The sequence below is a fragment of the Lepisma saccharinum genome, chromosome 4, assembly GCF_977018435.1.
Source record: "Lepisma saccharinum chromosome 4, izLepSacc3.1, whole genome shotgun sequence".
Lineage (NCBI taxonomy): Eukaryota > Metazoa > Arthropoda > Insecta > Zygentoma > Lepismatidae > Lepisma > Lepisma saccharinum.
Window position 1 is genome coordinate 47,372,189 of NC_139232.1, and position 14,384 is coordinate 47,386,572.

The 14,384-nt window shown below is 39.7% G+C and overlaps 1 protein-coding gene across 1 annotated transcript; it reads left to right on the forward strand.

Annotated features, from left to right (window-relative positions):
• The first annotated feature begins 12,697 nt into the window (after positions 1-12,697).
• On the forward strand, positions 12,698-14,158 carry LOC145986919 (creatine transporter-like). The gene has a single exon (XM_083121386.1). The coding sequence runs from the start codon at positions 12,698-12,700 to the stop codon at positions 14,156-14,158; it is 1,461 nt and encodes a 486-aa protein (XP_082977512.1).
• The last annotated feature ends 226 nt before the right edge of the window (positions 14,159-14,384 follow it).

Below are 14,384 nucleotides of genomic sequence, written 5' to 3' on the forward strand. Positions count from 1 at the left end.
GCACAACTTCACCACTAAGGATCCTATCGAGACGAGACATGGCAGCCTTGGTCTCGTTCTCGTTGAGAGTTGTAAATGTCTGTCTCGTGTTTATTTGTAAATGTCTCGTCAGTAGCGAAGCGTGGTCTTAAGAGGAAGGAAAGCAATGCAGTACTCCGAAAAATGGGGGGGGGGGTATATAAATTATACAGCCCATTGCCCCAGTTTTTCTAGGAAAGAAAGGACATTTTAAATAATAATAATATATCCATGAACTCCTCTCTCAACGGCCATACTGCTAAGTTCAAAATTCTTGTCACGTTATTGATAATAAAATACTTGCTATTACTTACAGCTTCCCGTACGAAATTTGAAATATCCATGTTTGTTTTCGTAACTTCACAACACACCAAACAAAAGAGAACACTCACTTCAACCACTCGTTCTTCCCACACAAATGAAAAATATTCCGAAAAGCTCAGAAGCTAACAGAAAAGTGATGTCAACCTCGTTGTAAAAATTAATGTTCACGGGGGAGTAAAAGAACTGACTTGAAGCTTAAAATTAATTAAGCTTTCGAATAATAGGTCATTACAATAGGAAGAACATGCGCTGGTTCTTCTTTTTAATAATGTATTATATTAATAAAAATAATATTTCGAGTTGGATAGCATTTATGACTTAACGTTTTTGTTATTTGCAGATCTCGGGATAGAGTTTCATTGCTTTTTTTTTGTTTTACATACGTTTTATCGAAAAAACATCAGTTTATTGTTTGTATGAAAACTTACGATAAATATAGTGTAAATTATTTGGTAGTTGTCAACACTGGCGTGCGTTGTAATTTGAGACAAGAGAAGTGTGAAGCGGACAACAGCCAGCTGTTCTGTAGATTCCAGCGCTCCCCAGTGCCGGAACACCATGTTTGTCTTAATCCCTGAACGTCGACATTATTGACACGTTTTACAAATCTTGAAACTCAAAGTAATGCTTTAAAGTTTATCTACATGGAATTTGGAACAGTTATATTAATTTATTTCAATAATTCTGTGTTTATAATAAAGCAAATATACATCTTCGAGATCATGTTAACACTTGTATGTTTTCTGATAGTAGTGTCTGCTTTCTGCTTGGCTCGGGTGTTTTCGAGAAGCCGAAAAGCAGAGCTTTTATTAGTGGTTTGGGGACCGTATCTTCACCAGCATCTACCCTTCGCCATATGATACTTGAGAAGCGTTGGTTTCCCTCACAGTGGCTGCAAGCAGAGAGGTTGCTGCTTGCCAACGGGCTGCGGAGAGAGTTTGCGGCCGTAAAATTTCGCGAAATCGAGTGCGATAGAAAATAAATAATGCACTCAACGTTAAGTACATTAAATAATATTTTAATAGTGCAAGCAGTGCTTGCTTTGCTTGTACTATATCTTCGCCACTGTGTCTCATTGACAGTCTCGTCTCAATTTATAAACATCCGTCTCGGTTTGGGAGGGCAATTCTCGTTTTCGTCTCAAGTCTAGAAAAATATAGAATTAACAACGTATGCAATGGCTTAATTATTTAAAAAAAAAAAAACTTTTTTTTTTCTCCTCGTTTCGACGTTACAGTACTCGAAAACTAAATATTATCCTGCTTGTATATGCAAACCAAACTGCAGATTCAGAATTACCAGGAATGAACTGGCGTTGTAATTATTATACACAAAATTCATGATTTATCTGAGGAAGTCGCATGTTCCAGGTTTGACTCGACCTGGGCATGACTGTTTCCTCGTGAGTGACATTTCATTGAACTGGAAATTGTTACATGGGAGGATGTTTGCTCGAGACTTTGGGTACAGCTAGGGGGATGCTTCTATTGTTAATGTTAGTGTTGTTCACAAGACGAGGCATGTTCCGTCTCGTCTCATACAAGGAGATGGGACAAGTGAATGATTTCGAAATGAGATGGGACAGAAGAAAAAGTTCATCTTTTATCGTGGGAGGTTGGGTGATACTTAGATTGTGCAGTTGTGGTAGTGTGTGTGTGTGGGGGGGGGGTGTACACCTGCACCCCAACTTCGAATACTGCTTGTAGTTATTCATCTTAATTGTAGCGATTAGCCAAAAGTGGGACGAAATGTGATGTTAGAGATGATACATAATAAATTAACCATGCGTTCTCATCGTTGCGGTTAAACAAAGTGAACGGAAAAGCGACGTAAAAGTAGGCTAAATACAAAAATTTGCAATATATATTAACTGAAGAAAACTATCATTTACTGCAGGAAATTTAAAAACTCACCGTACCTTTTTATACCGTATCACCTCTTATATTGCAGAAATTGGCGTGTAAACCAGTGTGTTCTAAAAGTATTATCTTAAAATTTGTGAAGAAAATATTATGACGAAAATAAGTGTAATTCTAGAAAAGGCATTCCTATAACATTAAGTTCTTGCCAGTCAGAACTAACCTATGTATTCGCAATGAACAAGGCTGTTCACATGTTCAATCATTGACTGTTACAAGGTTTGCTTTGTCACCCTAATGGGAAAACCCTCTACCGAATGGCTGAATTATAGTAAATACCACTATACTGCTAGGGCATAATTCATCTCCAAGAAATGGAGCACAGATTTTTGCACTGGAAGTTGTAAGATACTTCTTGTTTCACACAGTAACAAGTAAATTTTCTGTCGCTTCCGCGGCTCATGCTAAGTTGACGGGACAAGCAAAAGCCCCACCTGCACGCATTTGTAAGTGATGACGTCAGACGACCTCCTGTCTGTGGAGAGGATGTTTTCAAATTCGTGACGTAGGAGGTGAATTTCAGCGGTGTTTGAAGGCGTTTTTCTCGAGAACCGAAACAAATATCGCCCAGATATTTTGCACATCTCTTGTTTGTGTCATTATCTGTAAAATGTATGGATTTAAAACGTTTTTCATGTCAAAGTGGAAATGTCCGTTCTCATCCATGGATTGGTTTTAAGACATTCCCTAATCCTCCAGTAGAGGAACAGGAAGGCAACCCCACAATTGTATCATGTCGCTCAAATGAAATTCAAAGATTTTTAAATTAAAATGTCTAAAACTTCAATACCGATATGAACACACACACAACTTAAAGCACAAATTAGGGCTGAGCCGCTATCGGTAGCAGCAGATACCGGGGGGTATCTGTTGATATTTTTGCACCCATACTAGCCAATACCATTGTTTTTGAGTCCCTAGAGGCGCGACCAAAACTAATTGTCCATTTCCATTTCAAAGTTTCGTTCACCTTTTCCAACTTACCTTTGGTTTTCAAAAAAAATGAAAAATAGTTGTGCATCTGTCAAATGAACCTGCACTGAAGTTTCCGGAAACAGCAAGTGCGTGGCACAAAGATCTGTATGCAGGTAAGACTCGGGGTCAAGTATTTTGCAAATGAAGCATAACGTGAAATTATCCCCATAGGAGTTCGCTGCTTCTGTTTAGTTCTCTTTGAAGTCTACCAGGGGCTTTGTTCATACAGATGCCGTCTCGTGTAACAATAACCCCAATGAGGTCCCAAAAGCCAACGATGCACCTGTTGGTAATCCTTCCACTTTCTTTGGTATTTGCGGACATTCCTCTCTTTAGTGATCTCCTGCAGTCAAAGGTCATCACCTATGAAAGTGGCAGATGTGTCTCAGACATAGTACATAGCATTTTCCTGGAAATTAAAATAAATGGGCTAATTCCCCTTTTCCTTTACAACTTTAGACTTTTGTTTGTCCCGACTGGGTTTCCGCACAAGGAATCCAGCAGGGGAATAATTTTCTTTGAACGATAAATGACGGCAGTTCGTTTCTGAAAAGTGTAGTGATGGGCTTGGATTTCCTCCCATGCCAAGCGATAGAACTATGCATTTAAATTTGGTAGTCTGCTGCCACGTTCTTTTTCTGCTGGAACCTAAAAAGAGATGCGCGTGGCAGTAGACTCGGTCTTTGTTTTATCGTGATTTCATCGTGCTATGTATGCAATTACGTCTGTAACACATACTTTGAAGTTGTAGCGACTACTTTCACAAAACTGTTTTAAGATTAGGTCTCTCAGCATTCTTCTGACAATAAATATAAATGCTCTCGTAGTTAGGTTAGGTTCCGTTAGCATTAAAATAATAATGCTAAATGCTTTCTAAAGAAAAGGGTTCTAAATTACCTGTACATTCATTTCCACTAATCATAAACTTGCATTTTTCTCATCTTCATCTGTTCTTAAGATTTGTAACATCCTTTTAGCAGACGAATTAAGTGGCAGGACCAAATTTGACGCTTATTCTTACTGCTGACACATGCGTTGCAGCAGACTCGGCCTTTAAATTTTCCTAGAAATCATTTGCCATCGAAAGCAAAGTCACTTCGGAATATCACTGTACTGAAGTAACTCGCCTGATATAGAAGCAAGAGACTGGTAAGTTTTCACTCTCCCCTTACATTTTGTTTACTAATTATTATTATCTCTGTTAAAGGACAAAAAAAGAGACTAGATTGGTTTCACTTCACATTACAGCTTTACTGTTAGTTTTAGACGTGTCCGGGCTGGTTAATCACCAATTATACTTGTGTTGACAGATGATTTAATGTTAGTTTGGAAAGTAACCCTTTAGTTTTAGATGAGGTTGAAGGAGCATGATCTCATTTTTCAACATTGGGGGAGAGGAGGTCGACTACCACACGATTGCAATGCTCTAAGCTTCACTTAATATTTCTCTAATATTTGAAACATCTGATCGATTGCCACTTAAAAAAAATTTAAAGTTGAGATGCATCGTTGGTGGATTAATTTATTTATCGTCCCTCGTCAGAAATGCATACGTATAAAATGGAATAATAATAATTACACACAATATATTATATGTATGTATATATATATAATATAACCTTTGTTTTAAATTTCGAATTATACAAGTATCGGCATCGGCTCCGCACTAGCACAAATATAAAATGATATGCTGTCAAGACCATCTCACTCATAGGTAGGAATAAAGGAAATTAATCCACAACAGAAAATACACATCACACCACCTTTCCCGATGACTAAGATTTCAACTTCCTACCTCAAGTGTGAGGCATAGCTAAATAGTTTCTTTTCTACAGTGGCACAAACTTATACTATGAAAAAAAAGCACCAAAGAAACTAATAATTTATATGAGGATGTAAATTGGCAATACCAGGTTTATTATACGGTGGGCAACAATTAAGAATGCCAACATGAACTTTTAAGGATGCCATAACACCGATTGTTACCACAGAATAAAAAAAATGAGCTACGTCATTGAAAGGGAGGAAGAATTACGGTGCTTTAATGTTATAATTTAAAACTTGGGTAAAGATAATGAAACGGAATTTATTAAATGCTCATTTACCCTTGCACACACAAGAATGAAATAAATGTCCTAGCTATTTTGGATTTTATAAATAATCAAAACGTTACATATGCTATTTAAGATAATTATTAGCCCATATAACTTGAAATAGATATTGCCAAAATTACACAAATAAAATAGTAATATGAGATAAAACTAAATATTATGAAAAATAATGAATGCAAGGTATTGACTTCAAAATATACAAATATGTGTATTCCAATAAATGAATAAAATTGTCTAATATGACAGTCGTTACAACAAACATTTATGTGTTATTAAGTTCTTACATTTTGTGGAAAAGCCAGGTAATTATAAAGCAAGTGGCAGTACAACATGGTTGTGTTGCAGAATAACACACAAGTTCAAGGAATTTTGCAACAGTCCATAATAGTGGATGCCATCTGATAGTAATTATTTGCTTGCGCAGTAAAGACTGTTTGTTGTCAGTGGCGTAGCAACATATGGCGAGGCCCTGGACGAGATTAGAATGCTAAGCCCCCATCCATTCTTTAAATTCCGAATGTGAATCGATACAAAATCTTCAGAGATACATCAGCAATTTATCATATTTAAATAATAAATTACTGACGAAAATGATATAATAATTTCACTCAACCAAATAATATGTCTCTGTTTTTCGAGAGCTAAATTCTAAAGCTCTAGGACAGGCAGAGGCCATCGGGAGATGCGGCGATGACAAAGGAAAATTTTAAAAATAATGCTTTTTAAACATTTTAGAGAAAATGTTAAAAAAAAAAGTCTGAATATTCGCGTATTTGCGCGAAATTAGTCATGTGACGACATGAAACATCTAGAAATACGCAAGAGATTCGATAAGAAAGGAGAACCCAGCTCTACCTCTCGTGCCCAACCCTCCCATTAAGTTTCCTGTTTAGTGCAATGGTGTCAGGTTGTCTGCGAATCCAAGGTACTTCGACCACTTTTCCCCCGCTCGTGAAGGTCTGTCATAAGATACCTTTTCTTCTTCTTCTCTTACCCAGCCTAACATAACCTAACCTAGTGTCACTAACGACGTACCACTGCGCCATCAGGGAGGCCTTTTCCCCTTGTTTACAAACACTGCAGAGTTTGTGTGACATCAAGATGAAATTTCTCATAATGTCCAGCACTGTAAAGCATGCACACTCTTGATTTTTTCTTTAGAGAAAAACGCATATTGAAGAGCATCGCAACACAACTTGCACAGAATACATGAATGTGCATAAAAAACTATAAGCAAGCAAAAGCATAAATTTCGCCACGGTTAGTGCTAGAAAGAACTGGGGAGGAAGCAGTTCTGGAACCATTGTATTTCCTTCATAGTATTTCTCCTTTTAATTTTTTTGGATCCTGCGGTTCAAATATTGATTTCGGAAAAAAATGTTCTTGCTATACGAAACACGAAGTACTTCCTGTTGTTTTGTGTTTACTATTCTTACAAATGAAAGACTGATCAAGATTTTTGTTCTTGAGGTGAAAGACATACTTACTCAGACAGAACTTTTTTCCTAGCACATCTTACCTTCACCCTAGGGATGCCAAAAAATATGGTCGTGTCTGCTGTCACGTTCTTTTTCTGCTTGAACCTCAAAAAAGATGCGCGTGGCAGTAGACTCGGTCTTTGTTTTATCGTGATTTCAACATATGAGGATTCCGGAAAATTTAAAAATCTGGATTCGCAAATTTTACCGAATTTCGGGAGAGCGCTTTAACAATTTTTCCATTTCTTGGGTAGAATTTATTTAGAAAGTTTCGCCTTCCTTAGGTCGTGTCCCAAAGGTGCAAGCCCGTACTTGAAGCGAGCATCCTCCGAGTCTTGGAGTGCGGTCTTGAAGTCGTGGAATGGAAGTGAAAGTCTTTCGAATTGCACTTCGACTTCAGCGTCAAATACGATCAGTAGATAAAACTGAGTACTCGTTGTTTTCCCCACGTTTTAAACACTTGTTTTTCACCATAGAAATCACATAGCATTTTCAAATGTTCGTACACATACATTTTCACACATTAGAAGCACTTTAACCAACAACTTGCTGACCCATAACGTATATGTAACCTGTGTTGCTGGCTTTCTACCTCCGCGATTTTAAACAAACGAACAACAAGTGTGGAAATCAAGTGACCGAGTCAGCTTCCATCTGCACTGCGAGCTATGCACTTGCGTACTCCTGTTCTTGGCGCTTTCGAACTGTGCTAGGTGACGTCAGTTCCGCCAAAATTCGGACCGAGCCTTATTTTACGATCATATACTCCGTAAAAAAAATAATTTGGCCATCTCTACTTCACACGTCATGTACGAAAACTGTTATCATCATTACCAATGTAGAAATGCACCCCCCCCCCCTCCTTGCTCGGATGAATGAGTGACTCTGACGTTTGGCAAGTATTGCAATGACTACGTAAAAATGTCACGCTTCGCCACTGAGGACAGGCCTGTACACAGGGAAGGGCCATGCCATTCCCCTCGAACTATGAAATAATATAGGCAGTGTCTGCTGCCACGTTCTTTTTCTGCTGGAACCTCAAAAAAGATGCGCGTGGCAGTAAGCTCGGTCTTTGTTTTATGGTGATTTCATCATGCTATGTATGCAATTACGTCTGTAACACATACTGTGAAGTTGTAGCGATTACTTTCACAAAAATGTTTTAAGATTAGGTCCCTCAGCATTCTTCTAATATTAAACCTAAATGCTCTCGTAGTTAGGTTAGGTTCTTTTAGCATTAAAATAATATCGCTGAATGCTTTCTAAAGAAAAAGATTCTAAATTGCCTGTACATTCATTCCCACTAATCATAAATTTGCATTCCTCTCGTCTTAATCAGTTCTTAAGATTTGTAACATACTCTTGGCAGACGAATTACGTGGCAGCAGCAAATTTGACGCTTATTCTTGCTGCTGACACGTGCGTGGCAGCAGACTCGGCCAATAATATAATCAAGATGTAAAAACCTACGAAAATAAAATGGATGATTTTTCAGATTGTGCGATAATTTCGATTTTTTCCGTGGTTGTTTGGGGAGAGAGGCAGGCTCCAGAAGTCTGCAGTCGGAAACATTGAGTAATTTTTGTTTTGTAACCAGTGGCGGCGATTAAGGTTCAGTTCCTCCCCCCACACACGTTTCGCCACTTTTGTCCCCGCACTATTCTAAACCTTATCTACAAAGTGAAATATACTGTCTAAGCCCCACCACGGTTTTGGAACCCAATCGCCCCACAGTAACAAGACATCACGATTTAGTCGGGACAGTCCATTATTTTTAATCTCTCTCCCGACTTTTTTCAAACTGCAGTCGTGTTGCGAAAATGTTTAATTTTCGTTTGTTTTTTTAAACTCTTATTTAGACATGTTCTTCATTTAATAATTATTGCTAATACGTATTATTTATAAATAGCTATGTTATTTTCTAACCATAGAATTATCATGGCTGTACAGTGGGATCGATTAGTATTACCGTGCAAATTGTCCATCACTATTTTTATTATTTTTTCTCTTACAGTGGCGAAGCGTCCTATGAGGCCAGGAGGCCGGGCCTACCAACGCCATTACTCTTTTAAAGGTGTATTTACTTATTTCGTCAAAACATATGTAATGCAATGGAAAAGTTTGGAATTTTCATTTATGATAATTACAAAAAAATTCTAACCCTGTCCAGTATACGAACTTTCCACGTAGTGAGGCACATTTGCTGAGGCCTCCTCTCTTCACAATCCGTCGTACGGTCGTATATGCGGAAAGCCTAATCTTACGAGTACTGTACGTATGCTTATAACGTGCTCCTGAGGCCGGCCTCGCGGTGTTACCCACTAGAACGAACAGAATATCAGCAACCAGGGACGGCGACAGGGGTGGGCACGGGTGGGCAAGCGCCCACCTAAAAATTCTTGTGCCCACCCAATCAAATTCAATAAGGACAAATACTTGGGGATATATGAAAATAAGTGTATTCTGTTGTTCATAACATGTATAGTTTACTTGTGAATATTGTCTATGCTAGAAATTTCACATATTATCAACCCATGAAAAGGTAATTTTGTAATTTGAAAGTGAAAGTAATTACTAGAGCTATTGAAATAAAAACTGTGATCAAATTAATACTTCCATGATTAAAAGCAGCTAATAGGCTTAGGAGGCTCAAAATTTTGCAGGGTATGATCAAGATTAGATCAGAATTTAGGGTGAACTTGAGGACTGCAGCTCCAGGCCTCCACATACGTATATAAATCCCGGCCTGGGTATGGTTAAAATAATCTCCAAATAAACAAATAAGAACATTATCTTAGCGTTACTTCCTCCGGCAACACAATAAATTATTTGGACTTTTTAATTATTATTATTAGAATAATTTAATCAAGAAGACTTAGATGGGCAGGCCATGTAACACGAATGGCAGAGGAAAGAATAGTTTACAAGATTCTTGTTGGGAAACCTGATGGTAAGAGACTAGTAGGAAGGCCAAGACGAGGATTAAGGGATGCTGTAGGGATAAACCTTTGGGTTTAAGTATGCTAGAGAGTATAATATAGTTTTAATTAGCTCTGCATTGAAATTCCAGAAGTGTCCCTTTTTTTATTTCATTACAATTTTTATATACTTGTCATCTTCAAAAATCAATATGGTATGAGAGATATCAACTTCATATTCGTTCTACTAATAAGAAGAAATCACAATAATGACTACAATACCAAAGTGAATAAATTTTAATAAACCAGTTATGTATGGAGACTTACCTAAAAAGGATGGAGGTCCTGTTCTACTACCTCAGCCCCTGCATCGGCATCGGTGGCGTCTGGAGATTCCCATACATGTTTTATGACAATCAGTTTTTGTCACCTACGTTTTTATTATTCTATATCCTAGGTTTTCAATATTTTTTATTGAAAAGGTAACCTTCGTATCCGCTTGAAGCTTCGGTAGAAAAACACCACGTTTCTGAACCTTTTGTGTTTTTCTGCTTTTGTCGACTTTTCCCCCTTTCGGTCGTAGGAGCTGGGAACTAACAATGTGCTGTGATAAATCTTTCACTGTTTTGAGCGACTTTTGTGCATTTGGCGACGGAAAGTCCACGTGGGGGGCCAATTACTGGAGGAACATGTTACGTACCGGATGAGGGTAGAACTATTCTTTTCACCCCATTCTAACGCAACACGTGTGCTTGAAGAAGCTGGACCTAGCAAAAAAGGGACACTTGCCCACCAACGTCGTAACTGCAGGTTTCCGCGCCTAAAAGTCAGTCTGCTGTATTCGAAATTTCAAGTTGTCTTTAAATAGTGGCAGAACGGACAAACACTTACAGTCTACCGCCAGTTTTTGAACCGACAACACCTCTGCGACAGTCGGAGTAAAGATTCGGGACTTTGTCTTTTTTCTACCGCGCCGTGTATTTTATCCTGCGTGAGTGAGTAACAGTGACTAGTTGTACGAATACGCAGTGTTAATTAGTGACCTGTGCACTGGATTCGCGTTATTCGTTTTGTGACGAGGAACATTAATACAACTATGGCGGGCTAAAATCAAGAGAAGGAGGGCTACGGGTCTTCCTAGCCTGCATGAAGCCGACAACGCAGCAGATCATCGCTCAGCGTCGCGACGTCACACCACTAAAACGCCGCCACAAAAGCCACAAACGCCACATCGCCACAAATGACGCCCACAGCCCGATTAGAAGCCATGAAATGATACCGCCGAAAGCCGCCAGTCGAGACGCCGACGCCCGACGAGAATTCTACGGAGAGAGAAAGAGAGAGAGAGAGAGAAATTGGAAGATGAAGCGACACCAGCCCACACTTAGATCTACCGTCTAGAATAGAAGATTGAGATAATGAAGCGACACCTACTGCGTCTTGAGGCGACGCCGACGTCCCGCGTGAGATTAGCAGTGAGAATCGACGAGTACCCCCGGTAAAGAAACTTCGCCCGTTTTCGCCGTCCCCCCAGAAAGAGAGAGAGAGAGAGACGATGCGAAGCAATTAATCGCTCCATTACGAGGCCGACAAGATTATCGCCGTGATGTAGAAGCGTAGAAGGAAGGTGTGTCCAAGAAGATTGCGAAGTGCCGCTACAAAGAAGTAGTGTGGGGAAGTGTTAGTGTTGCAAAGAGGACCGCGGATCGACGTCCCGCCGCCGTTTAGAGGACTACAGTAAATGTCGCTGGAACGTCGAGATGATATAGAATACTACTGTTAATTTTCTATATGTGTGAGTGATCATCTACCCAAGCCTCCAAAGATCGGCCGTCAGACGAAAAGATACCTGTATTTAAAGTTAAAAGTCGTAAAGGTATTGATTAAATTATTTCTTGCCAACATCATCTAAATTTCACAATTGCTAATTCGGAAGATATATTCACAGCATACTGTTGTTTTTCCACGCTCTGCGCCGAGCTGTTGAGTAATAATGTTTATTGATGTCACCTTATATGCTTTACTCGGTAAAATATTTGATTAAAAACAGCATAAATCGTGTCTCTCTTGCATAGATCACCTCTCAAGTTTGCTAAGTGAGGAAGTAAATTAACTTCGTGCTATTTTTAATGTATTCATACATCAGTGTCTTCATTTTTATTCTGTAAACATGTATGCCTTGCAGCTGATATCTAAGCCTAATGTTATTGAAGTTCCAAGGCGCATTAGTGATAATTCTACAACAATTATTTAAATGTCTAAATAAATTGCAAGAATAAAAAGTTTACGTGTCATGCCCGTTGGCAGAATGTAATGAGCACGCGCAGATGAAAGTTTAGTATCTTTAATTCTAAGCAAATTAACGTCTTCGGGCGCAGTTTAATATTCATAAGAAAAACTAAATATTGCATGGTGTCTAAAGAAGGGCCAATGTATTTATATTAATGTAATTAGTCCCCTGAAGTTTGAATGAGTGCGTGAATGCTGAGTGATAGCGAGGGGTTGTGTAGAGTGTCTATTTTTGTGTGTTATATAATATACATTTTTGTTATCTATGTTTGACTATGATTTGCGTTTATACAAATAGTATACTAATCCTCATAACTGTTGGTATTTATATTTTAGTTCAACGTTGTCAGCAAAGCATTTCCGCTGGCTAACATCAATTATTATTATCTACGTCATTATTATTATTATTATTGATTATTATTATTATTATTCAACGTCACTTTATGCACGAGTCGGCTATTCGTCGGGGGTAAAAACCGATCCGGTCACACGTACCCTGGAATCAAACCGTTTAGCTGGGCCCGGCACCTAGGAAGGGGGCTTCGGTCTCCGGACTAAGTGTCAAACATAGGTCATGTACTAAGGTTCGGTGAGAGTGTTACGTTCATAAGGGAGGAGCTTTCCTCATCCCGTACCTAATCTTCATCCTCATTTGTGGATTACCTATGTTCCACCTAGAACATGTGGTGGCACAGTTTACTAGTAGCGGCTACATCAAAATGTTTGCTGCGTCTCCAATCACGAAAGGAGCTGGATATGCAACGCTAATAGTGAATATGTTCTTATGCGTGTTCGCATGCGTCATTGGCACGTACTCACTCTTCTTCATGGCATATCCCCTTAGCAAGAGTATAGATTGGAGCAAGTGCAAGAACGTTTGGAATGACGGAAACTGTACCGAGCTGGGAAGCAGTGCCTTGGCAAGCTTAGCAACTAACCCACAGAGGCCGTCAGAGCAGTATCTTACGAAATTCGCCCTCAGGACATCTTCAAGTATCGAGGATCCTGCTGGAGGACTTGTGCTAGAGATGGAGGCGTTGCATCTCGTATTATGCGCTCTGATAATTACTTGCTGTAAAGTAGGCTGGAAGAAGTTTCGCATAAGCTTCTACTTTCTCGTGCCGATCGGTTACATAGCCATGACAATCATGATGATCCGTGGAGTCACTCTTCCAGGCGCAGCGAACGGGCTTAGAGCGTTCTTTGTACCAGAAATTAAGGAACTTCTTCGCGTCGGAACATGGGTGGACGCAGCAGTCCAAGCGCTGTTCACCGTCGGGGTCGGACACGGCACTGCAGTACAACGAGCTCGCTTCAACTATGTGAATCATAATTGCTGGTGGGAAGTGTTCTGCGTCCCTGGTCTGAGTACGGCCGTGAGCGTGATCTTCGGACTCGTGCTATTTTGCGGCTTGGGCTTCTTGCAAGCGCAGACTGGTATCCCATTCTTCTCCCTGGCAAAGGACGGGCCGGCAGTGATGTTCTCTATTTATCCTGCGATGATAGCCACCATGCCTTGTCCCCAGCTATGGAACGTCCTGGTATTTGCCTCTCTCGGCTATACCGCACTCTCTTGGATAGTGATACAACTTGACGCCTTCCAGTGGAGTCTGTACGATGTTTATCCCACTCTGAAGAAGGACAGATTGCCTCGCATCATAGTCACCGTGTTCTTTATTTTCCTAGTCTCTGCATTCTGCATTCGAGAAAATGGCATATACTGGTTCAAACTGCTGGATACCCACGCTACGCCGACACTAGTGATCATCTGCATAATAGAATTGCTTGCATTTGTGTTCATATACGGTAGGAAAAAGTACGAAAGACTTTTGAAGTTCGTTCACGGTGGAAGGACAGTTAATGGATTATGGTGGCTGTGTTGGGTGGTCATAACTCCGGTAACATTACTCAGCGTCTTTGGCCTTCGTTGTCTGCAGCAAACAAATTTCATACGGGGCAGAGCTATTCCCCCGTTGGACTGTAGCAGCAGGGTGGGGGGCATCGTTCCGTACAATAGTTTTCATTCCAGCGTACGTTACAACGATGGTAGCAAACATGGGCGGAACACTGCTACAACGGTTGCGAAATCTCATCCGTACATCGCTGCAGTTCGCACCAGAGTATGAAATGGATGCAAATTACTGGCATAAATTCTGCAGAACGTATTCACCCGGCACAAGGTTTTCAAACTGTGTTGTATCGTTTTTTCATCGTAGATCACACGATGTGGATATTGAACGAGGAGAAGCTGCATTATAGTAAATTTTCATGTAATTTATATACGTATGTAACACGTTAGAATGTATCAAAATTTTGTAAATACAGATACGAAATGAACTTGTGCGAGTAAAA